This window comes from Vigna umbellata, chromosome 4 (genome assembly GCF_029865625.1).
Source record: "Vigna umbellata cultivar VRB3 chromosome 4, Vumbellata_1.0, whole genome shotgun sequence".
NCBI classification, from domain to species: Eukaryota; Viridiplantae; Streptophyta; class Magnoliopsida; order Fabales; family Fabaceae; genus Vigna; species Vigna umbellata.
The window spans coordinates 32,797,032-32,821,725 of record NC_142168.1 but is presented as its reverse complement, the minus strand read 5'-3'; the positions used below and the strand labels follow the sequence as shown (position 1 = coordinate 32,821,725).

Sequence of the window (24,694 nt, the reverse complement as noted above, 5' to 3'; positions counted from 1 at the left end):
CTCATTCATCCAAAAACTTATGTATTTTCTAGCCTTTATAAAAATATAAATCTAATTAAGGCTCAAAGTTAGGTGTGAAAAAAATTGGATTTGGAGGCTAATAAATGGCAACATTTATAACATTTATTTCACATCATTATTTATTATTTTTTGATTGGACTTCTTAATTAAAATTTATAAATAATTTGTTGTTTTGTTTAAGAGAACTCATCAAGATTAATGGAGGATTTTCAAAATTCCAATCTTACTTGAAATTGAGATTAGTTTCTCGAAGATTAATAATAATTTTTGTCAAGAAGTTCGGAGACATTGTCGTTCTGGTGAAGTTATGTTTTCCTAACTTCAATAACCTCGTTGAACCCTATACATGATTATAAATGAAGATATAACAATTAAAATTTTAGAATATAAGTTTAAAATAATTACAAAGACATTTTCTTAACCTTTCTAGAAATAAAATAAGACAAAAAGTGAGTGTTTAATCATTAAAAAGATAAAAACTATTCATTTAAAATATAATAAAAATATACGTCTATTTTAAATTATAAAAAATCATCATTTATTTTAAAACTAAAGAACACGTAAGACATATTTAATGAAATATTATAAAATGTGATTACAATTTTCCTGAAATGATTGATCAACTATTTTACCGGTCAAATAGTTGACTTTTTTAAAATCCCCAATGAAAAATGGTTCCAATTTCAGTAATGTCGTGTGTCAATCACTGGTGAGCACGAACGAAAAGACGTGTTTTTTTCTTATAATTTTTGTTACAAGACATCGCGGTCGGAACCTACCTAAACTCAATTAATTATAAGATTTTCCACAGTAAAATAAAAATAAATATTTATTATTCGTTTTCATTATAATTATCTCAAAAATAAAAAACACAATAAATCGTAGTCATTAAAATAAAAATAAATATATTTTGCATCTTAGAGAGATAAAAAACCTTTGAGTATTTTCCATTAAAAATGGAAGTATTTGAAGAAAAGAAAAAAAAATGAATTGAGGTCCATTCGTGATTTATATGCGGCTTCCCGTAGGTAATTATTCCTCCCCTATAGCGTAGAAGGTAGAGAAAGGTTTCTTCCTATGGTATTCGTTTGTCAGGTTTCGAGGAAAGTTCAATTTGCAATAAAATTTTCACTCGTTTTCCCTCTTTCTTCGCCTGCAAGATCCTTTTCCCTCTTCTTCTTCTTCTTCTTCTTCTTCGTCTTCGTCTTCGTCTTCGTCTTCGTCTTCTGCTCAATTACTTCTTATTTTCTATCCACCGCCAAATCAAACCTCATCACTGCTAATATTTCATAAATAAATAAACAGAAGAATCATTCATTTTTCACTTTCTGTTTGCGCAAATTATGTTGCATCGAAGCTTCAAGCCCGCCAAGTGGTACGTCTTTGATCGATTGTGATTTCAATTTGTGTTGTTTTGATTGAAGGTAGTGAGAGCCATAGATGATTTTGTTGAATTGAATTTGTTTGCCGCAGCAAAACGCAATTGAGGCTCGCCGTTTCACGCATAAAGCTTTTGAAGAATAAGAGAGAAGCACAGGTGAAGCAACTCAAGAGAGAGTTGGCTCAATTGCTCGAGTCTGGTCAGGACCGAACTGCTAGAATCCGGGTGAGGATAACAGCATAACGCCTTTTCCCTTTTTCATCCAGTTTATGTTGTTTTTTTCCCTCTGTTTTCTGTTTGATGTCACAGTCGAGGTTTTGATTGCTTTCGTTTTTGGGGATTCTGTTTGTGTTGACTTTTCGTCTGGCTTGTGTTTAGGTTGAACATGTTGTCAGGGAGGAGAAGACGATGGCAGCTTATGATCTCGTTGAGATATACTGTGAACTTATCGCTGCACGTTTGCCAATGATCGAATCACAAAAGTATTTTAACATAGCCATTTTCACTTTTGGTTACTTTATTAATAGCACTTTGCTGAATAGTTTTCATTGTTTAAAAGTATGTGTGTGCTGAATTAGGTGGAGGGAACATAATCTTTTCCTCTTCCATTTGTAGATTTAACTGCACTGAAGTTATGTTACGTGATTTGGGCAATACTACTGAGTATTTTTCATGTTACTATTTTGTTAGGGTTTTTCAACCGAAAGTGTGATCACGTTTGGACAAACTATTTCTTTTATACTTATAACTTATAGAACTTAATTAAAGAGAATATGCTAATTGTTAGCTGAGTTTGTTCACGTCAGACTTGGGCCAGATCATAGATCTGCCAGAATAAAAATAGCTAAATAAAGTGAAAGGGCCCTTGTTAGAATAACGTATGTCATGGTAAGTATGATTTCCGATGAAAACTGAAGCATTTATATCTACATATAGGTTTGATCAATGAGTATCATGGATGAATATAAAAAGTGCATTTCTTACAGATACAGTAGCAAAGTCCCTCAGTGGAGAATCATCCTCAACTAATTATGGAACATCCCAGTGCCACATGTTAGCTTCAGTACTAATGACTTTAGGCATGACTTACAGAATTTGCGGTGTTTTGATGTTAAAATCATGTCTTAATTGATATTCTATATCATCATTCGTGTGAACGTTTGAATGCCCATAGATATGTATTTATGTCTCTTGCTTTGACATTAATTGTGGGTATCTGAAGCGATTATTGCATGCGGTTTTCTGATTCTGAAAATATAAGTTTGTTCATTATGATTGTACACTCTCATTTGATTGATGTCATTATCATTTCTCCTTTTTAAACTTTTTCAGAACCTGCCCCATTGACTTGAAGGAAGCGGTTTCAAGTGTAATATTTGCATCTCCAAGATGTTCAGACATACCAGAGTTGGTAGATGTGAAGAAGCAATTAACTTCCAAGTATGGAAAAGAATTTGTCTCTGCAGCTGTTGAGCTACGCCCTGACTGTGGTGTAAGTCGTATGGTAAGTCTTTCTGCTGCTTGATGTTGGATGAGATATGACCATTTTAAAACTTATTTCTAATTTAATTCTGTCTTTTCAGTTGGTCGAGAAATTGTCTGCCAAAGCACCTGATGGTCCAACCAAGATAAAAATATTGACTGCAATTGCTGAGGACCATAATATCAAATGGGAGCCCAAGTCATTTGAAGAAAATGATGTAAAGTCTTCTCAAGACTTGTTGGTAGGCACTACTACTATTTTTTTTTTTGGGTTTATTTTGATGTAAAACGTTTGTTGGATTATTTAGTTTGATATTGTATGTGTATATGTATGTTAAGGTTGGGCCAAGTACTTCTGAGAAGGCTTCTTATGCTGAACCTTCTCAAATCCACGTTCCACCTGTCCATGATGAAATGGGTCCATCCAATGTACGTTCTTCCTCACAAGTTAAACCAATGCATCATGTATCTACAAATTCATATGAGCAGACTGCAAGTGCTACTGCTAGAAAGGATCAGTCCACAACATCAGGTGTGTCTGATCAAGAAATCAGATCTTCAGGTATTTTTTGAGAAAATGATGCATACATCTTGTTTTCTGGGCTTTTGTTGTGTCTGGTACCTGAATATTTGGGATTCTTTCTTGCAGGAACTGGAAGTCAACAAACGGATTTTCTAGATTCATACTCTGGCAACAGGAGTGCTTTTCCTATGAGTAGGCATAATTGGAACATGGAATTCAAGGATGCTGCCTCGGCTGCACAGGCAGCTGCAGAATCTGCTGAACGTGCTAGCATGGCTGCAAGGGCAGCTGCTGAACTTTCAAACCGTGAAAACATGACAAGGCAGTATTCAGGTGGATCACATAGTTCTTCTGGCAACGGGTTGAGAGATGAAAGACCCCAAGGATACACCTTTCATGATGACAAAAATATTTCTACAAGTTCTGTTCATGGTAACTTCCACAGAAGCAGTTCTGAGGCGCACAATGAACAGATTTCTACTAGAGAACAAGATAATCTGGTAGGACACAGCGAATATTACAGGACCAGTAATGAGAATGTGGTAAAACATTTCCAATCGGCTTCATCAATGTCTGGTAGTGCTTTTGGAGACGATAAACCTTTAACGGATGGTTCTCAAACGGCTGATATGTATCATCATAGGAACTCATTTGAGCAAAAGAATAGTGACTTACATGAAACGAATTTAAGAATGCAACCAGGTAGACATGAAGAAGATTTTGAGACTGACCTATATGATGACAGAGATTTGAATACTGAAAACAATTATCACTTTGGAGATGCAAGGACAAATAAACCATCTAGAAAAGCTTCCGCTTCTCATCTCGTTACTCCAAGTGATGATCACGGTGATGATTTGGACTTGAATGGCTGGAAGACTGGGAACAAAGCTGTGGAAGACCATTTTGTTGATGATGAAGCAAACACTCAGAGAAACTTTACAGGAACAGCTTCTTATAATGATAACTCTGTTCTGTTCGATGATTCTGGACCGGAGGATGATGATGAATATAAGTTTGATGTTGATAAGAAGTACAATAGGGAAGGATCTAGTTTGTTTGTCTCATCCCCTGGTAGCAGATCGCAAGTTGATTCTTGGAGGCATGGACAAAACATTGATGAAAAAGTGACAAGTTTTAGTACAAAGTCACATTTTTCTGAGGTTCCTGAAAGATTGACAGCATCTGCAGTTTCTTCTGAAAAAGAAGACATGTTGCCCGTCACTTTTGATGATTCAGATGACCCAGGTTCAGATAGCGATGTGGGTTTGGTCGAGTCTAAGGTTTCTGGGCTCTCTGATTATGGAAATTCTTCCCTTAATGCCGTTGCAAGTCATGGGAATCTAGGCTCCTCATCAAGAAATGATAAAAATACGATGGGCACTGACAGAAAGTTGTCACCTTCAGTTGGTTCAGATACCATCGACGATCATTTTGAAAGAAGGATCGACACCGCTACTGTGTCAGAAAAGAATTTTGGCTATGATGACTTTTCAGCCAGTCTGCCATCTACAAAGGAAAGAAGCTCTACATCGGGTTTGGATCATGAGGCAAATAATGATACTGAAACCATGGAGGAATTTCACACAGAAAGTGGCAAGGAATTTGGCTATGGTACCTTGAAGGGTGGTCTTCGAAATAAAGGTTCCAAGCGGCCACCTTATATTAAGAATACGTTGGATGGTGTTTCGTCATCATTGGGGAACACTTCAATCCGAAATGAAAGATCTTTGCTTACTGGGATTTCTTCAATCGGTTTTGATACTCCTGTTCAGGACAGGGACGCGAGGGAAGTGAGCAGAGGAAACAAGACTGCGACCTCGGTAGTGGACAACATATCTTCCGATTCTGATAGTTATCGCGTAGTTGCAAATTCACAGGAGACTCCTGCTACTACTATTGAATCTCGCATTCAGAAAGAGCAAAGTGTAGCAAAAAATAAATCAAGCTCAAGGGCCTCTGTTACATACTTTGATTCTGATAATAGTGATTTTGAAGATGAACTTCCTAAACAAAATTCACCTGGTTTTGCCCGTCCCGTCAGTGGAATGTCTCGAAGGACAGCAGCTTCTCCTAAAGCCGGCACAGGTTTAAGTTCAAGGGATGCTCCATCCAGGGCGTCTGTGACTCCTGCTACAACACTTGGATGGAAATCTTCAAGGACTTCTTATGAGAATACTAATCAAAATGCTTCATCCATGACGAGGAGCTCTGAAAATTGGACAGGAACGAAGCCTGGATCAGCCAAAAATCAAGCAACTGAGCCAGTTTCAGAACCGAGAAGATCCTTGCATGGGGAAGTTTCGGAATCTCCTGCAAGGTTACAACCTTCCAGTGTTTCTAAAACAGTGATACAAGATAATAAAGAGGGCCAATATGATTCATATGGAGATGCTTCCTCTAACCAGAAGGCTGTGCACGTTCATCCGAAGTTACCCGATTACGATTCTTTTGCTGCCCACTTCTTGTCTCTTAAGAAGGGTCGTCCTTAAATTCTACTCGCATCAATATAGCAACATAGCTACTGGTACATAATCTTGATGGCTTATCTTTCTTTTGCAGCCTGTATTGTTACACTTAGATGCGTGATTTAATAGTCAAATTATTTGAGGAATAAGGATGGGATTTGTATTTTTTTTAGAATAAATTGAGTCAGAGTGTATAGGTTTCATTATCACATTTTTGTTACATCACAATTTGAGGACTATTGCACACAGTTGAATATTTCACTGTAAATATTTAGCTTATGCCACATTCATTCATGCACTTCCGCTTATACTAAATAATTAGTTTTACTAAATTGAATAAATTATGGTTTCGTCTATACAAATTTGATTTCTTTGTCATTTATATAAACTATAATTATTTTAAAATCTTTTTAAATTTGTATATTATAACATTTTTTTATCAGTGAAGTAATACTTTACCATCAAACTAAGTATTTTTAATTTATATTTTTTATAGTTTACCTAATATTAAAAATATTCACATCTGGTTAGAACCCTATAAATGGAACGTATTTGGCAAAAAAATCTAGTTGAGTATATTTCTTGGAGTATTTTTTTAATCTTTTCTTTTAGGTCATAAGACTTCAAACCAAAACCTTGTCTAATTAAAGGGATTGGGTTCATAAATATTAAAAACAACAATTTCTTAATACATTATTGAGGTTGAATGAGTGAAAAAAAATATAAAACTGATATTGTTTTCATGTACTATTTATGGATCGAAATATATTACTTGAATAGCTAAATGTTTAGATTATTTATAAAACTTGCAGCTTATGCAAAACTAAATAATCAAAATATTAAGGGATAGAATTTATATATGTACATAAATGGTTTCAACAGACTTTAGCACTTTTCATTTTAATAAAAAATAAGACGACCAATTTGTTGGATGATGTTATGATTTCAACAATCCAGACCCATATGAACTAAATGATTAATTTTTTATTGATTTCATTTTATCTCTAAAATGATTAAATTTGAATAATTTATTGAGTTTTTATGATAATTGTTCTGTGTGCTTTTTATGAAATTTACATTGCTTATATTTTGTAATCAAAATTTTAAAAATATTTCTTTCTTCTAAACGAAAATTTTCTTTGAGAAGGATTGTCTTGAAAAAAAATGCTTTAGTATCATGCATGAAAAGAAAGTCTATAGAAGTAAAATTTTTAACTATTCATCTCTGATTTAAATATTTTTGTAAACTAATTGCTTACAGTTATAGACTATATCTACTGTGTATATTCAATTTACATTCACATGTATAATAATATTATTTGATAATATATATGGTTGATACGGTGTTTTCAAAAAAATTAATTAATGTTTTCTTTAAAAGAGATATAAAAGAAATTCATTTTCTTATAAAATGTTATTAATATATTTAGATAGGAATATAAATAATTTACTATAGAAGATAGAATATATGTACTTATATATAATTGATCATGTGTACATTCATTGGTCTATTATCAAGAAAACACAGAATTATTATATATATATATATATATATATATGCCGTAAGAATGATAATTTGATAAAATATTCTAATTTAAATAAGGTTTAATTAAATTTTAAATATTTTTAGTTGAATTTTTATTATTTTTTATCCAGTATTTAAATTTTTTATATATTTTAATTAAATTTCGACTAATTATTTATTTATTTATTTATACTCAAGAATTATATATTTTTTAATTAGTTTTTATCGTTTAATTTTTTATTAATTGAATGATGTGATTATTATATTTACTTATTTTTCACATAAGAAAAATGATGTTATCAAGATATTAACATAAATATAAAATTAATATTCGTATTAATAAAAACTAGTTGACCATGTTCACATCAGCGACAACCACAAAGACAACTTCTTACTTCTTGTTGTAATTGATAACAACTTAATAGTAATGTAAGAATATAATAATCTTATTAATGAGAGTAATAACGTGGACATCATTGATGATCTTATTTTTAAATAAATTTTCAATACATCAATAAACATTATTTATCATTTTGCATTAATGTAGTATCATTTTAATATTCATAACAAACAAGATCTAACATTTCTTAATACATAAAAATAATAATAAAAAATTAGAGAACAAAATAATATTCATTTTAGCTATCAGAACCTTTGTGACACAATTAAAATAAAATTAAACACTCAATAAACTAAAAGAAATTAATAAAATTTCAATTAAAAATATTAAAACTTTTCAAATAAATCAACATAATTAACAAGGATAAATACTACTAACAGGATTAGAAAATAATTTAAAAAACTAACAGGTCAAAATTGAGAAAAAAAAAGTTGTTCACAATGGGCCAATGAAACTATTTTCTAACTTTTTCATTCTAGTTTGATTTCTAAACTATAACCTATAATTTTAACATAATATTTATTAACTTAAATACAGAAAATGCTGAAGTATGAGAAATAATCTATTAGTGGAGTAATCCTACGCACATGGAAATAAATATTTTAGTTTGTGATAATATAGAATATAATATAATATAATATATATAATATATAATATTATAATAATTATAAGCCGCCACCTTTGACAGTTAATAAAACATAGTATTGACCAAAGAGTTCATCTCATTACATAACTACATAAATGTGCTCAGACTGAAGCTTCAACCATACTTTCTCCCAGATCCATTTCTAAGCTCATTCAAGTCATCATCAGAGTGGAGAAACTCAGGTATATCTCTCCTCAATCTGTTCTTCTGTCCAAGCAACTTTCAGGTTTACTCCTACAAAGTCCATACATAAATCCATCCTTGCTAAAGTCTTTTTCATGCTAAAGTTCAATACTTTACAGTTTCTCTCTAACCATTAAAGTAAGAAAACCAGTATTTTTGTTTTCATTAAAGTGGTCGAAGAGTATGTTTTCTTAGCAAGAACTTGATGATATTTTATCTGGGGTACATTATTTCTCTTTCCCTTTGAAGGATCCTGCTCCTTATGGTGTTGGTTGTTGGTTTTGGTGGATTGCAGAGAAATGGAAAAGATCAAGGATCCATCAATTTACCGCAATCCAGTCATATTACAGAGCGAGGATTTAACCAAGGTCTGTATAATTTGTCTGTGTTTTCACTCATGGTGAGTTCACACACACACAGACACAGATTCATGAAATGAAAACTCATTGATCACTTGTTATGTATACCTTTCTGGTGTGACAGTATATATTGGAAACAGCTGTTTACCCTAGAGAACCTGAGCCCCTGAAGGAGCTGAGGGAACTCAATAAAGATCACCCTTGGTGATTCTTCTGTCCATTAATGTAACTTGTGTATTTGATTTGAGGCTTAAACAAAACTGAAAATTCTTCAATTTGTTTTTGGATATTCATTCAGGGGCTTCATTGCTACTTCACCTGATGCTGCTCAGCTAATGGCCTTACTTTTAAAGGTGTTGAATCCCAGAAAGACCATTGAAGTGGGAGTGTTTACTGGTTACTCCCTTCTCCTCACTGCACTCAACATTCCTCATGATGGAAAGGTCTGCATGCTTAAATTGTTATGCATGTCTTCATTATAACTAGTACTGAAACTTAATTTGCTGTTGCAGATTACAGCCATAGATATTAACAGGAAAGCTTATGACATTGGATTACCAGCCATAAAAAAGGCTGGAGTTGAGCACAAGATTGATTTCATAGAGTCTGCAGCTCTGCCAATTTTGGATAAACTACTTGAAGATGTGGGTTTGTTAAACTAAAACTCAGGATTCTAAGACTATGTGAATATTTACTCTTTTATCTAAAAACATACTTGAATGCTTGGGTGCAGCCTGCAAATGAAGGATCTTTTGACTTTGCTTTCGTTGATGCTGACAAAGATAACTATGTTAACTACCATGAGAGGCTTATAAAACTGATCAAGATCGGTGGTTTACTTGTATATGACAACACTCTGTGGGGAGGACGTGTTTGCTGGCCTGAAGAAAAAGTTCCAGAACACTTCAGATCAGGGAGGAATGCAGCAATTGAATTCAACAAGACAATCACAAACGATTCTCGCGTTGAATTTGCTCTTACTTCTGTAGGAGATGGTCTCAATATTTGTAGGCGCGTAGCTTGAGTTTTGTGTACTGATTATGATTACACTTTTTGCTTATCAGTAGTAACCAGTGTTATATGCACTGCTATTATATATTTTCAGCAGCTATCTCAACAAAATTTACTTTTTGTGCTCCTAATGAATGGTTTCATGTTAAATTTTTAATAGTTTATTTGTTTTTTCATTTAAAGTAAAATGGAAATATTGATAAAAGGCTAGCAGCTGTTGATTATGTCAATTTCGGAAATTTTAGATTAATTCTAACTAAACCATTAATCACAGGAATGCTGGATCAAAAACTAAAGTGAGCATCACAATCTTTGTTGTTAGTTGTTGGGATTTATGTAATATTACTAAATCACAAGTAAAATTTATTAAATAAAGTAAAAAACTTACAAAATTATGAGATTAATACATTCGACTTAATAATAACTATGTAAAAATGTTTGCTTATCCATCATATCTATTAGGACTTGCACAATAATATAGAACATTCATGATTGGATTACAGCCCATTAAATATATATGATCATACTGTGATTCTTAAAGTCCATACATAAAATCGCAAAAGCTTACAAAGAAAATGTTTGGCTATCAATTTAAGGCAACTTTATTAAGTAAATTACAGCAAACAGTAAAAGTTTAAATCTCACTCCAATATAGATATAAAAGTAACTATTGAAAGCTATTTAAACTAGACTTTGCAATGAAAAATGCAACATTAGCAGAAATTAGTTGTACTGTCATAACTTTTCACCAACCTGTAATACAGCCACTAGTTAGAAAAAAATATAAATACCGTATACGCATACGATCAGTTAGTTTTTCAAGATTTATTTGACCTTGACACTATTGTAGTACAATAATTTCCAATGAAAAATTACAAATACATCTACAAATCCCAACTTCCTCACTGTCAGGATCAGTGGATTACTTTGGAATGATTAAAAAGGCCTGCATGGTGTCCTCTGCTATGTACAGCAGAAGAATCAAATGATTGCCATGTTAAGCACCAACAGCGAATTGAAACGTCAACATCATCAATCACGAAACAACTAAATCAAACTTGAGAGAAAATTCGTCTTTAGGCTCCATCAGTGGTGAGGTTTAACTCTTGAAGCAAAAGTTTCAGCAACCAGCAGAGGGAATGCTATCGTTGCATCACAGTGGACCTGTTTTAATGTATAAAAAGACATTTAAGGCATATAGTAATGATGGTTGTCGGGTACCCTAGTTTCTTTTCATGAATATTAATAGTGTTTGAGTAGTTAAATATTTATTAATTGCTGGCTTTATAATAAAGGTTACAGTATGCATGGCTACATACAACAAAGTAAAACTGATGAGAAGGAATTATGAAAAACATGCTGAGAAAATTGGCATTGCTAAAGCAAACATGCAAGAAAAAAAATTCTGAGACCACTTGAGAAAGTATGCATAGGATGTACCTTGACAGTTTTAGCAGATCCACGTATTTTCCCCCATGAAACAGCCTCATCAGGACGCGCTCCAGAATCACTACCATCATATTCTTGTGCAGTGTTGATAAAAACAGCATAGTCTGCCCCATTTCGCATCATATTGGCATTGCAAATATGATGTTTTGGAAGGCCACCTCCTAAAATGATCATTCCCGTCTTCCTGGGATTTGCATGTACAGCTTCACCATTCATTGCCCTTATATCTGTTATATTGCAAACTATTTTAGTGATGGTTCCCAGATTTTCAAAGTCACGCATGCAGCAAAAAACAGAAAGAGTGTGGAAAAAACCTTGCACTATGTCCACAATCAGACCAGGATTGCGGAAGGAATGGAAGTACAGCATATCCCCCAACGAGCCATCGGTTAATCCCGGACAGAAAACTGGAATGTTGTTCTAGAAAATATCATAAAAAATGTTAATAATATTATATCGTAATATGTATTAAAATTCCAAAATTGTTCAGTGAACATCCAGACAAATAACTACATTGCATCTTGTGTGTGTGTATATATATACACACACACACACACACTATTATATAGACCACAACAGATATGGACAACAGTCTAATTACGAGAACAATTAGGAAAAAGATTGAAATGAGAAACAGAGTAGTAGAGGGAGCAACACGACCCATTAAAGTTGGTCTAATACTTACCTTGTACGCCCAGTAAAGGTAAGAGCTTTCGTTGTTTATTTCTTTCCCCAACCGAGCTATTAACTTAGATGGTGTCCATAACACATTCTGCAAAACAGAAAATGCACCAAGGAAAAAGTTGCAAGTGAAAACTTCAAAGAAGTTGCTTTGTACAAGGTTTGGCAGGTCATTCAAAAAATCATAGCTTACTTAGTTTGATTTTGGTTTAGCACAAACTAAACATGAATCACAATTAGTACAAAATACAAATACAAAAGTATGAATAATAAATGAGACAGAAGGCGTTCCACAAAAAACAAACCACATAATTTGACATTGCGTTGAACTGATAAGTTAAATAAAATACCTCGGTATTTTGTTCCTTTAACATCTGATCAAAAATAGGAATAATCCAATCCTCAAATTTGCAGTAGTTGTCATTAGGGACCAACAAATTACCAATCCGATTCAACCCTTTTGAGCGTAGATACGCCCCAGGCAGAGAGAAATCTCCTATAAATGTTGGTGCAAGGCACTTAATAAGATCTTCTTCAATGCCACCTGTAGTTGTAACAACTACATCAACCTGCAGATTGCAAAACACATACCAAAAAAGGAAATTTAATAACTTGACTTGAATTTACTATTTAACCATAATGGTGTGAGAAGCATTGAAGAATACCATTGCAAAGGCTTGAATTGGCCTTCGAACAAGGGAAAGTAACTCACCATGCGATGCTGAAGAAGAAACCGAACAATGTCTCTAACACCAGAGGAAATAAGATTAGAAGTGAAACCCAGAAACACTTTACAAGTCACAGATTTTCGGTACTCCAAGTCCCTCTCATGGTCACTGCAATCCTCAGTCACAGCTTCATCAACTAGCCTCCAATCTAGCTTCAACCCAAAAATCACAACTTTATAAGCAAAAAGGCACAAATCCACCTAAACAAAGAAGTTGGGTCACACAAAACAAACCATTTGATTAACGACTTGGATGGCATCACCGAGATTCGAAGCCTGAAACCCAGTGGTGGCCATGGACCTGAGTAGCTGCGGATAGTTAACTCCACGGTTGAAATCATAGCCTTCAATCTTAGCACACTTTCCGTCAAGGCTTTCTGATTCTTTGAACACCGTGGAATGAACTGATGCTAGCACTTCTTCTTCCATTCTCTTTGTTTCTTCCATTATTCTCTCTCTCTCTCACCTCTGCTCGCAATGCCATCGGGGCGGTGTTTTAAGTTTTAAAATGTTTAACCCGTGTTTTTTATTGGGCCTTTATTTGACCCGTTTGCTTATTTTTGGGCCTTTTAAATACAGCGCTTTACAAGCCCAAGCCCATTAGGGTTAAGGTTATGATATATTTGAAGAGTCACATTCGATTTCTGTTGAGTGTTGGACGCTGCCGAAACCCTTCCCAAACCCTAAGGTATCTCTACTCGGTTTCTCCGGAATTTCAGATTCGTTCGTTTGATTGTACGGTGTAGTGTGAGCTTGTGATTGTGTTGTGCAGGTAAGTGAGTAATCGGTGGTTGAGAATGGTGGAGAAGGCGAAGGGAAGGAAGGAGGAGGTGGTTACCAGAGAGTACACCATTAACCTCCACAAGCGCCTCCATGGCTGGTAAATAATTCACTTTCTTTATACTGTGTTTTCTCTCCAATTTTTAATTTCTATTTATCAAATTGAGCCAGCGACATACAACACGCTTCAATAGACACCTTAAGTAAATTTATCATTATTGATCAATGATTCATGAGTTGAGTGGCATACACGTTCTGTTTATATGAGATTTTCGTGGTTGTGGAATTATAGCCGTTAGGTTCCCTTATGTAAGGAGACTTGCTGGTTATTATATTTTTGAGATCTAGCAGGGTATTGAATTATAAGTAGTGTTTTTCATCTGATATTGATATCAATGAGTCGTGCATAATGATTTTGGTTTATTGTAACTTGTTTCTTTTGATTTATATTATGTTTTGGTTCGAGATCAGTAGTCTTAGTTGTTTTTTAATTTATGAAAAATAGCACGTTTAAGAAGAAGGCTCCTAAAGCGATTAAGGAGATAAGGAAGTTTGCCCAGAAGGCCATGGGAACCAATGATGTGAGGGTTGATGTGAAGCTGAACAAGTTCGTCTGGAGTCAGGGAATCAGGAGTGTTCCAAGGAGAATTAGGGTAAGAATTGCACGCAAGAGGAATGATGATGAAGATGCCAAGGAAGAGCTATACTCCCTTGTTACTGTTGTTGAAATCCCTAAGGAAGAGCTCAAGGGTTTGGGCACCAAGGTTATTGATGACGAAGATTGATTTGTTTCTGTTTGAACTCGGAGACATATATGTAGTTTTTTTGTTTCTGCTATTCGGTCTTGTTTTTTCTAGATTATCAAATTACTCCTAATTTTATTGGGTTACTTTGAATTTTGTTGAGACGTAATGTGGTTTGGTAATATCAATTTAGTTTTTGCTTCTGTTTTTTTGTCTTTTCGTTAGGGCTGTTTTACTCATTCGTTATAACTTGGCAATCTGAGAAATTGAATAATGGTGATAACTAGGGTATTAAAAATCGTTACGGAAAATGTGTAATTAATTATGTTTGTTTTTTTTTATTTCAGTATTTTGAATGGTCTTTTTGAAAGAAATACATACTAAGCAAGCAAGTTGTTTACTCCCGCTTTGGTTGGTAGCTGTAATTCTGATATCAGCTTGAAGATGAAGCTTCTGAATTGTTGCTTTAGTTAAAACTTTTTCACTCCTTTTTCTTTTAAGCCTGTAGAATTTATTTCGTAGTTTATTGTTAAACAGAAATTCTTAAGAATTTTCTATTTATACTCTGTAAAGTAGTAACTTCTAAAAGACCAATGATGCCAAATCGAATTGGATAGATAAACAGTTATTCTTCTTGGTCTCGTTTACCAATAATCTTTACAAGAACAAGTGCCATTTTCAAAATGGTGAAACCGGTTTGTATCTCTTAATACAATTAGTCTCATTGTCACTTCTGAAACAGCCTTCATCCAGGAATGACAATCAACACAAACCCTAAGATTCTTGGTAATCCTAATTGGCATTCCAGGGCCAGTGTGAATGAGGGCAGATACAGCAGCAAGACGCTCACTGTGCTCGCAAACCCATGTTGCTTTCATATCTTCATTTATCTCATGGAGAACAACACTCGTGTTTGGTATATACCCCAAGTCTTTAATAGCATTTGTCAATTCGTTCCAAATTTTAATATACTCAGCAGAACGACGAAAATTAGTGCTTCCTCCAGCCACAAATGTATGAATCTTATGCTTTATTCGTATCCAACTACACCCGGCATCTTTCTTGATTCCGGTCACGGCCATCATTTCCCTAACTCTCTTCACATCTTCCCACATTCCTGCATTTGCATATACATTTGAAAGCATCACATAATTTCCAGGATTGTTAGGTTCAATCTCAAATAGTCGCTCTGCAACTATTTCAGCTAGAGGAACATTTCCATGAAGTCGGGACGAGTTAAGCAATGATCCCCAAATGCTGCCACTTGGTCTCATTGGAATGTTCTCTGCCACAGTTAATGCCTCCTCAAGTTTCCCTGACCTACCCAATATGTCCACCAAACAAGCATAATGCTCTAAAGATGGTTGCACCCCGTAATCATGCATCGCATTAAACAATCTTTGCCCCTGACTGGTGAGTCCTGAATGGCTACAACCCGAAAGCAAGGCAACAAAGGTAATCCCATCTGGTTCGATGGAAGACCTTATCATTTCATCAAACAAAGCCAAGGCTTCATTTATTTGACCATTGATTGAGTATCCAGCCAGCATTGTATTCCATGATGTCAAATCCCTGCTGCGCATTCTGTCAAACACCTTTTCACAATAACCAATTTCCCCGCATTTTGCATACATATCCATCAACGAGTTTAGCAAAGGCACATCAGCATTCTTCCTAGACTTTATAATCTGGCCATGTATCTCCTTCCCACTATGAAGTGCAGTAACCTGAGCACACACGGGTAACACGGTCGTAAGGGTAACCCAACTGAATCCCATTCCTTCTCCCTGCATAACTCTAAAAGCACCAAGCGTCTCTGACGGTCTTTCTTGTCCAGCTAAACCAGCAATTAGAGTGTTCCAAGACACCACGTTTCGTTGAGGCATTACCTCAAACACCTTTAAGACCTCGTTTAAGCACCCAATTTCCACATAAAGCCCCAAAAGCGCGTTGTTCACCACTTGATCCGCTTCTCCAACATCATGCTTCACAATTTGGGCATGGATGGCTCTGCCAACCATTGCATTGCCCGAATGAGAACTCGCCTTGAGGGCCATCGAAAACGCGAAATTTCCAGGCTTTACGCACCGTGACAACATGTCACGGTAAAGAAGCAAAGCTTCATAGGAAAACCCGTTTCTTGAATACCCAATAGCCAACGCTACCCACACAGATTCTGGTGGGCTCTCGTGGCCAATTCGGAACACACGGCGAGCCTCATCGACTCTGCCGCAGACGGAGTACAGAGTGATGAGCTTGCTCTTCAACGTGGGGTTCTCCAAGACTCTGTTTTGAGAACGAAGTAAGTGCAAGTGGAGTTTTCGGCCATGTTCCAAGGACCTTCTGGAGATGCAAGCATGGAGGAAGAGCGAGATACCTTCTTCTTCTGCTTCTTTTTCAATGGGTGTGGGCTTTGATGATTCGATTAGGCGAAGAGCTTCGTCTAAATTGCCCCATTTGCAGAGGGATTTTAGGGTTGAATTGAATGGTGTTGCTCTGTGTTTGTGGGTATTTGTGATTCTGGGGGTGGAGGTGGCCCTTATCTTCGTTTTGACAGTTATGGTGGTTGGGAGAGAGATGGAAAGGAGCATGATGCAGACAGACACGGAGGAGGAATGGCTTGCTTTTTAAGGTTAGTTCTGGAACTCCGATGACGGTGTCAAATCTGCAGAAAAATAATAGTAATAAAATACCAAGATTTAGGATTATTGGTTTGAAAGAAAATAAGTTTGTAAGGATAATCGTAGATGTGATTAGAGAGTGGAAGTGTTTCTGAATCCAATGCAGTGAAGCCAGTTTCTTCCTGGAACTCCACAAGTTTCTTCCTATATTTTTTAATAAACAATCCAAAATTAAAAAATACTTTTAAATTTTATAGCACAAAAAAACAAAACGAGAAAAAATTATATAGGAGACGCATGAAGAAAACTATGGAAGTATATGAAGAAGCTGCCCCGCAAATATAAAGATGGTTGGGGAGGTGGATTAAACCATTTTTTTAAATTTTTTATTGCTCATGTACACTTGTTAAAATATTATTTGTATTTAGAATATTATTTATTTTATTTTGGCAGTGTGGTTTTAATTTTAACATTTAATTTAATAAGTATTTAAACATTTTAAATAGTATATTTCTCAGCATATTTAAAGTTGCATATCTCACCAAAAGCTATTTTTTTCGTCTACCTAAATTTTTTCCTTTACCTACAATATCCTTCTTTATTTTGTATACTTTAATTTATAGTATGAGTATATCTAAATTTGATTATGAAATTTCAAAAACCACAGTTTGGCTCTCGAGAATCTCAATGTTCGTTTCGAAAACACCTTAGTAAGAATAATTTTAAATATTCTAATTTTTTATGTTCCATGTAAGTGCATTTGTAACCACCTTCACTAATTAGCAAAAAATAAATAAAAAAGAATTAACAGTCTAAATTTACTCTTTTTTATTCATATATTTATTTACTCAGTCTTTTAGCTTTTTCATAAAAAAAAAATCACTCGCCGAATAATATATTTCAAATATCCTGATTTATTACCCCGTAGAACTCGCATTTTCTCCTCTATCACCTCGTCTTCTTTTATAGATAATGATACTTTCACAACATTTTAACACTATCTACGTATCATTCTGTGATTGGTCCATGTTAGTGTTTATGATTATTATTATTGATTGTGAAATAATTTTTGACCATCACAGAATAACACGTAAATGATGTTAAAATGTTGTCAAAAAAATACTGTCAAAGTATCATTATCCTTTTTTTATATTTGGTAGAAAATTTATTCATTATTTTTTAAATAATTATCAATAATTAAAATAATCATTACAATGTAAATCATTCATTAGAAATTTTAAAAGTAATTTATATTTTCAACAACGTTTGTTTATGGTGACCTTTAAATGTTATGTAATTTAAAAATATTTATCTGTTAAAAAAATTATTTTCATAAAATTAAACATTTGCGATATACATTAAAATTAATACTTTAATTATAAATACCAAATATGAAATAACATACAGTGTATTCGTATTTGAAACAAAATGACTTCATATAATTATGTAATATTTTTAAAAATTAAAGAAAAGGAATGCGCGCCACGTGGAGGGGAAGAAAAGACAAAGAAGGTTCTTCAATTCCTTCTTTGGTTGGAAGATGAAAGAAAGAAGACACCAAAACAACACGCTTAAGCAAAACCAAAGCCCAGACACCTCAAAACCACCGTTCTCTCTTTCTCTCTTTCGCTTCTCCTCTCCGATCCAATCCCAATCAAAATCCCCAATCTTTCTCACCTTCACTTCAAATTCCAATTTTTCAACCGGGTTCGTTTTTGGTACCCACCGTTTCTTCTTCATTCACTCAGCTGACAAAATTGATCAAAATGCTTTGACTTGGTTTTCATCAATTTTTTTCATGGTTTCAGGAAGATCGGTTGAAGAATCGAGGATATCTTCGCTTTCGAGGCAGTAGGGTTTGAATCGACCGCAATCATGTTTAGCCGAATGTTTGGTAAACCTAAACAGGAGACGAATGCTGTTGCCACTTTGGACAAGTTAAACGAGGTCCCTTTTATTTTTCCCATGCTATGCCATACTCAGCATATCTCGTTAATCCAACTGCTGGTGTTTGTTTACTTTGACTTCAATGAACTATAGTATTATTTTTCTAGTTTGCCCCAGTAAGGGGAGTTGTTGTCACCAATCGCCATGGCAAACGTTGCATGCTCACTTGAGCTATGAACTCCCAACAAACTCTTTGAAGTATTACTGATTGCTAATTTAGTTGATGAAATTACAAAAATAGCTTTTGTTTCGGATGGGTTGGGCTACTCTTGTGATGTGTGTTGAGGAGTATCTACTCCTGTATGATATGGCTTTTAAAATAAAATTTCGCTAGATAGTTTGTTAATTTCAAGAAAACCTTAGTCATCGGAGAGGATAGGGTTAGTTGTTTTCACATTCTCAGTTGTTTTCCCAGCTCCGAACTATAAGATGGTATATCTTGCCTTGCGCATCGTTTTAGTCTTTTTATTTTTTTCTTTATTGTAAGATAGATCATGCTTTAATTTGTATCTATGTACGTATGTTGTAAATTTCCTTCAAAAGTGTGTTATTTACTTTCATGTTGAGTATTGAATGACAAATAAGAGCTGCTCCATATCCCGGTCAAATCTTTAGGCATATGGTTTCCTGTGATTGTGGAAAGCAATGTCTTTACTTTAGTATCCTCAAAATTATCACATTATTTGTATGATCATACGTTCGAATGATTATTTGTTATATTTTGTGGTATGTCTTTACCCATTTGTTGGAATCAATTTATACCTAGGGAGAATCTCTCAAATTGAATGTTTTGTTTTTTGAATCATGTAGACACTTGAAATGCTGGAGAAAAAGGAGAAAGTGCTCCTTAAAAAGGTTGGAGCAGAAGTTGAAAAGGCCAAAGAGTTCACAAGGGGGAAGAACAAAAGGGGTAGGTTACTAAACTCATGGATACTTGATTTCGAGAATATCTTCTTAGTGCCTTTCTTTTCTCCAACTTTCACTTAATTTATGAGATGTTATTTGAGTTCTTGTTTTATGCAGCGGCAATACAATGTCTTAAGCGGAAGAGGTTATATGAACAACAAATAGAGCAGCTTGGAAATTTCCAGTTACGTATTCATGACCAGGTGCGGAAGCAATTTGTATATGATTCAAAAGATGATTTAGTTTGTTGGGCATCTTATGATATTAAATTGTGTTACAGATGATAATGTTGGAAGGTGCTAAAGCCACCACAGAAACTGTTGACGCGTTAAGAACAGGAGCAGCTACTATGAAGGCTATGCAAAAAGCAACGTGTGTACTGGAGTCCTCTTTATTGTTTAAATTTTTTACTTATTTAACTCTTTTCAGCATTTTCTTGTATTTCTTTTGTCTCAATTTCATGTCATGGCTTCTAATATCTATTCAGCTGTTCATTCTGATTTATGACATTGTTGAGTTGCGTCATTTTCTTTTTCAGGAATATCGATGATGTTGACAAGACCATGGATGAGATTAATGAACAGACTGAGAACATGAAGCAGATTCAGGATGCATTATCAGCTCCAATTGGTGCAGCTGCTGATTTTGACGAGGTCCTGCTCTGGATTTTTATTTATATTAGTTGCAAACAAGATATTTATATCTTTAGATTGTAGTAAAGTTACAGTGGTAGTGCTATAGACCCCCGATGCATGTCTGAGGATCATTGTGAATCTCTTTTCCTTTCAGGATGAATTGGAAGCGGAACTTGAAGAACTGGAAGGTGCTGAGTTGGAAGAACAGCTTCTTCAGCCAGCAACTACAACTCCTGCAGCCCCAGTGCAGGTCCCAGCTGGGCGGCAACCTACTCGCCCTGTTGCTTCAAAGCCAACTCCTGAAGAAGATGAATTGGCAGCTTTGCAAGCTGAGATGGCACTTTGAGCAGGTCCCTTTTCTCAGCTGTAACACTATCAATTTGTATTGTACTCCTTGCGTTAGTATGTTTTAGTCCAACTAGTTTTGCATTAATCATGGCGGTTAAATGATGTGTATGATTCATTACTCACGTTGGAACATCAGTAGTTTCAGTTTAGTTTTCTTTTATAATGTGTTAGTTTGATACAAATTGCCTTAGATAACTTGTGAGAAAAGAATGAAAATCTTATGTTAGGCTGTTCTTATCGGTTTTGCCTCTGGCTTTGGTTGAGCCAGAATTTTTGCAGGCATTTTTGTGCATCACAACTGGTGACTTCAATGGAGAATGTTTACGTGGAGATTTGTCTCTCCTGCTTGCCTGTCTTTGTGATTTATCGAACAGACCAGAGAATGTATGTATATAGGGGGAAAATTGAACATGAAAGTCGTTCAGTTCATAAAGTAAAACTTACTACTTTTATTTTGTTTGAGCTCGAACCTCCTTTTTACATTATACGCATGTTATATTTTGTATGGCCCAGTTTAACACGGTTTGTTAAATTAATGTATATCTTAAACATGCTAAGGCGAGGAATAAGAATGTGGTTATTCTATGCGCTAGAACACAGTAAAGATTGAGTAATGAATGAGTCTCCAGGAGGACTTCCGGTGTTAAATTTTATTTTCTTTATATAACTAATGATTTAAGTAAATTAAGATGTTTTTCTTGTTACTTTTTCTGGTCTGGAGGTCAAGACTTCACTGTGTTGTGTTTGTTTTGTTTTTTTTTTACATAGCACTGTATAGAACAACTTCTTTGATTAATACCAAATCATTTTAAGATGGTAATAGCAAATTGAATCCTGCGTTGACATCAGAACTCAAATAATACACTGGTTAGACTTCTTTTATTTCTGAAGTCCGTCAATCGTTCAAACCATGGTTTTATCCAATGCATTTTGGAAACGTTGAAATTCAAGAACTAGAAAACTATCTGTATCATTGTTTAGAAACTCCTTGAAAACAAAGTTGTTTGGCATGTGGAACTAACTAAACGTGGTAGTAAGTGTAGTAAAGATTATTCGAAATTAAATTTTCTTTTGGGGTTTTTTTAAGTAAAAGTGGGATATTTTTTGTGTGCACATAACTTTATGCAAAACCAACAATAAAAGAAAAAAATTTGACAATTTTGAAATTCAAAATATCAATGGAATTTATGAATACTATATCTTTTTTAACTTATTTTGAAACGGTAGAAATTCAAATTTCCTTTGGAATTTATGACATTCTCATTCCATAGAGAAGCACTTTGATTTTAACGACATCCCTCATTTAAAATTTTCCTTTTGCTGAGAATTGGGTTTATCGTTAACCTTGGAATCTCAGCAACCATAGGTGAATTTAAAATGCAAGTTGTTTTGTGGAGACCACGCGCATTAGAACTACTTTTCTCGGAAGCAAAAGGACCCAAAAAAGCAAAAGAAATTTCTCTACGACTCACGAAGGAGGAGAGTGGTGTGTGAACCAGAAAATTAGGTCACACCACTGAGTACTACTAAACTAATAAAAATAAGAAATTTGCAGACATCATAGAGACACACACATAGCAAAAAAGAATTTCCTTGAAAGAATAGAGAAGAAGAAATAAATACAATAGAGAATGTCTGAAAGGAACACACAGAGAATAGATGAATGGGGTGAAAGGTTTACAAAGGTCAGTGAATGATGTAAGTAAGGACCAGAGCCAGCAGCATTAGCACATAGGCAACTCCTTGGTCCACTGAAATCCCTGCACACCCAATTGCAATTCAGACATCATGAACATCGTTGAAAAGGGAATAAATGAAAAAAGAAGAAGAAAACCCTAAAAAAAAAACTTGAGAAGAGGGTACATTGCATACATACCATCACTTGTAGGGGCAGGTGCAGGAGGAAGGATCTGAGCATTGATGGAAGAAGGCAGAGAAGCGAAAGCAAGAGCTATAAGGGACATGGCAAAAAGCTGAAGCCTTAAAACTTCCATTGCAATTCGACCTCAAAGGCTAAGGTTGTTCGATGGTTTATAAGGAGAGAAGGAAAATAAAAAACAGTGAAGATTGGTTTGGTCGAGAGAATCTTGGCAAAGCAGAAGCCACTCTGTATAGCAATATAAGTGAAGAGAAGAGGGCGAGAGTAGCCGTTGATGTTTGACACGTGTAGGGTGAGAATTTCCTGCACGTTACACAGTGTGGGTGTAGAGTATAGAATGGGGTAAGACCTGGTCCAACCAATGAAGATAATTTGTTTTTATGTTTTTGTTCTATCAGCTGCTGCCAGTCTGGCACAGATTCATTGGAGGAATGTGTAGAATACAACTGTATTTATTTTTGAAACTCTTCAAATGAAACAGCGAACCGTTGCTTTGGTCTTGGAGTGTGGGGCCACATATAAAACTAATTCTCAACGCAATCATGCTGTTATGTTTTTATTAATGTCGTAGTATAGTCTACAGCAGTTACAGGCTGAGAACCCAAGGAGACAGATAATTTGAATTGGCACTGCTTGCTTATGATAATTATGTTTCCCAACTACGAATATTTTAGGGATTATGCAAAATCCCCAAATTCATACCATTTATCTTCTATATCAATTTCTAAACTCTTGTCTTTTTAATAATTAATTCAAATTTTAGAAGTAATATATTTATAACCAATCAACGAAAAAATATTAGCTGATTGAAGAAATTATTTTTAATTCAGTTGTTTAGATTTATGCTTCTGTTTAAATTTATAAAAATAAAATTATTTTTAAAAAGTTACGTTTTAAAACTTATATTTTCAACGTAACGAATTTGAATTTAGCTTCTAAAAAGACTGACTTTATTTATATTAATATTTTTGGATACGATATTATTTAAGTTATATTTTGGGCTAACATTGTTATTCGTGTTTATATCTTAAAAAATAATTTTTAAGTAACCTTATTAGAAATTTATAAATAAAAATATAAATTAATGAATATCCATTGATACCGTAAATATAAATTAATCCACGTTTATTTTTCAAGCATGAATACCAAAGATAATTAGAGATATTGTTTAAAAGATAGTAACGATAGATATTAGTTGTAATCGCCTCCTTTTGAATTCAAGTTGACTTGTATTTTAAGAATGTGTAATGGGTAAAATAAATATTTTTCTATTTAATAAAATTTATAAAAAAAAAATATTTTCACATATGTATTATATTTCATATTTAAGATAGTTGAGGAAGACAATTTGGGACTAGTCAAATAAAGTTGGTTTAAAATTAAAATTATGAAATACATGAAAAAAAAATAAACAAATAAAACATGAAATAGTTTTGATCAAATTTCTAAGTACTATTACTTATGGATTCGTATAATAATATACAAAGAGATGATTAAATTAGAGAGGAATAGTTTGATTGAGTGAGAATGGAGTATCCATATCCTCACCAAAGCGCTTCATTTCATTTAATGTCTAAGTTCTTTAAGCAACACAAATGTCAAGGAAATGCCGTTAATATGAAAATTAAAACTAACAATAGCAAGCGACAAACTTTGGTGTGTTAGTTAAACAACTTCCAAGTGGCCATAAAAAGCTAATGTCATTTCGTCAGACGACAAAACACTGATGAATGAAAGTCGAGCATAATTACACACAATTCAAGTCTTAACACTGTAAATAATATATTACAGGTCTTGGTAGCAGGTATCACAATAATACTGATTAAAGTGTTGAGAAAATAAATTTAGTCTTGAAATTAATAATGTGATTGCATTTAAAATCAGTGTCCTAAGGTATTATTGATTAACATTTGCCGTATTATTATTATTATTATTGTATTAACGATAATGACAATAAACATAATTTGATTATATTGTCA

General features: G+C 34.1%; 7 protein-coding genes across 11 annotated transcripts; 4 read left to right on the top strand and 3 right to left on the bottom strand.

The window, feature by feature from the left end:
* The first annotated feature begins 1,078 nt into the window (after positions 1-1,078).
* LOC124848489 (uncharacterized) lies at positions 1,079-6,159 on the top strand. Of its 2 annotated transcripts, none has more exons than XM_047326173.2 (7): positions 1,079-1,396; positions 1,495-1,627; positions 1,781-1,884; positions 2,735-2,906; positions 2,986-3,126; positions 3,224-3,416; positions 3,534-6,159. In XM_047326173.2, the coding sequence occupies exons 1-7, from the start codon at positions 1,365-1,367 to the stop codon at positions 5,897-5,899; spliced, it is 3,141 nt and encodes a 1,046-aa protein (XP_047182129.1). In that variant the 5' UTR covers positions 1,079-1,364; the 3' UTR covers positions 5,900-6,159. The 2 variants fall into 2 exon arrangements, with proteins under 2 accessions (XP_047182129.1, XP_047182128.1); XM_047326172.2 differs by having other exon boundaries at positions 1,080-1,396; positions 3,224-3,446.
* Positions 6,160-8,506: 2,347 nt separating this feature from the next.
* LOC124848493 (putative caffeoyl-CoA O-methyltransferase At4g26220) lies at positions 8,507-10,156 on the top strand. 2 transcript variants are annotated; one of them, XM_047326180.2, is made up of 6 exons: positions 8,507-8,628; positions 8,925-8,997; positions 9,113-9,192; positions 9,287-9,431; positions 9,501-9,632; positions 9,722-10,156. In XM_047326180.2, exons 2-6 carry the CDS (start codon positions 8,929-8,931, stop codon positions 10,010-10,012), a joined length of 717 nt encoding a protein of 238 aa, XP_047182136.1. In that variant the 5' UTR covers positions 8,507-8,628; positions 8,925-8,928; the 3' UTR covers positions 10,013-10,156. The 2 variants fall into 2 exon arrangements, with proteins under 2 accessions (XP_047182136.1, XP_047182135.1); XM_047326179.2 differs by having other exon boundaries at positions 8,532-8,628; positions 8,879-8,997.
* Positions 10,157-10,698: 542 nt separating this feature from the next.
* DHS (deoxyhypusine synthase) lies at positions 10,699-13,341 on the bottom strand. Its single transcript, XM_047326175.2, has 7 exons — positions 13,091-13,341; positions 12,842-13,009; positions 12,480-12,698; positions 12,134-12,220; positions 11,763-11,868; positions 11,440-11,675; positions 10,699-11,163 (listed from the first exon to the last, which is right to left on the bottom strand). The coding sequence occupies exons 1-7, from the start codon at positions 13,301-13,303 to the stop codon at positions 11,086-11,088; spliced, it is 1,107 nt and encodes a 368-aa protein (XP_047182131.1). The 5' UTR covers positions 13,304-13,341; the 3' UTR covers positions 10,699-11,085.
* Positions 13,342-13,417: 76 nt separating this feature from the next.
* Positions 13,418-14,582, top strand: LOC124848494 (large ribosomal subunit protein eL31). The gene is made up of 3 exons (XM_047326181.2): positions 13,418-13,544; positions 13,629-13,736; positions 14,142-14,582. Exons 2-3 carry the CDS (start codon positions 13,654-13,656, stop codon positions 14,419-14,421), a joined length of 363 nt encoding a protein of 120 aa, XP_047182137.1. The 5' UTR covers positions 13,418-13,544; positions 13,629-13,653; the 3' UTR covers positions 14,422-14,582.
* A 377-nt stretch (positions 14,583-14,959) lies between these two features.
* LOC124848490 (Tetratricopeptide repeat (TPR)-like superfamily protein) lies at positions 14,960-17,335 on the bottom strand. Its single transcript, XM_047326174.2, has one exon. The coding sequence runs from the start codon at positions 16,968-16,970 to the stop codon at positions 15,024-15,026; it is 1,947 nt and encodes a 648-aa protein (XP_047182130.2). The 5' UTR covers positions 16,971-17,335; the 3' UTR covers positions 14,960-15,023.
* Positions 17,336-18,544: 1,209 nt separating this feature from the next.
* On the top strand, positions 18,545-21,298 carry LOC124848486 (vacuolar protein sorting-associated protein 32 homolog 1-like). Of its 3 annotated transcripts, none has more exons than XM_047326168.2 (8): positions 18,546-18,718; positions 18,809-18,947; positions 19,758-19,857; positions 19,971-20,056; positions 20,134-20,225; positions 20,392-20,506; positions 20,643-20,838; positions 21,105-21,298. In XM_047326168.2, exons 2-7 carry the CDS (start codon positions 18,876-18,878, stop codon positions 20,832-20,834), a joined length of 657 nt encoding a protein of 218 aa, XP_047182124.1. In that variant the 5' UTR covers positions 18,546-18,718; positions 18,809-18,875; the 3' UTR covers positions 20,835-20,838; positions 21,105-21,298. The 3 variants fall into 3 exon arrangements, with proteins under 3 accessions (XP_087970736.1, XP_047182124.1, XP_047182125.1); XM_047326169.2 differs by having other exon boundaries at positions 18,548-18,707; XM_088114610.1 differs by lacking the exon at positions 21,105-21,298 and having other exon boundaries at positions 18,545-18,718; positions 20,643-21,071.
* Positions 21,299-22,411: 1,113 nt separating this feature from the next.
* On the bottom strand, positions 22,412-22,949 carry LOC148199928 (arabinogalactan protein 41-like). The gene is made up of 2 exons (XM_088114206.1): positions 22,713-22,949; positions 22,412-22,596 (listed from the first exon to the last, which is right to left on the bottom strand). The coding sequence occupies exons 1-2, from the start codon at positions 22,828-22,830 to the stop codon at positions 22,523-22,525; spliced, it is 192 nt and encodes a 63-aa protein (XP_087970332.1). The 5' UTR covers positions 22,831-22,949; the 3' UTR covers positions 22,412-22,522.
* Positions 22,950-24,694: the final 1,745 nt, after the last annotated feature.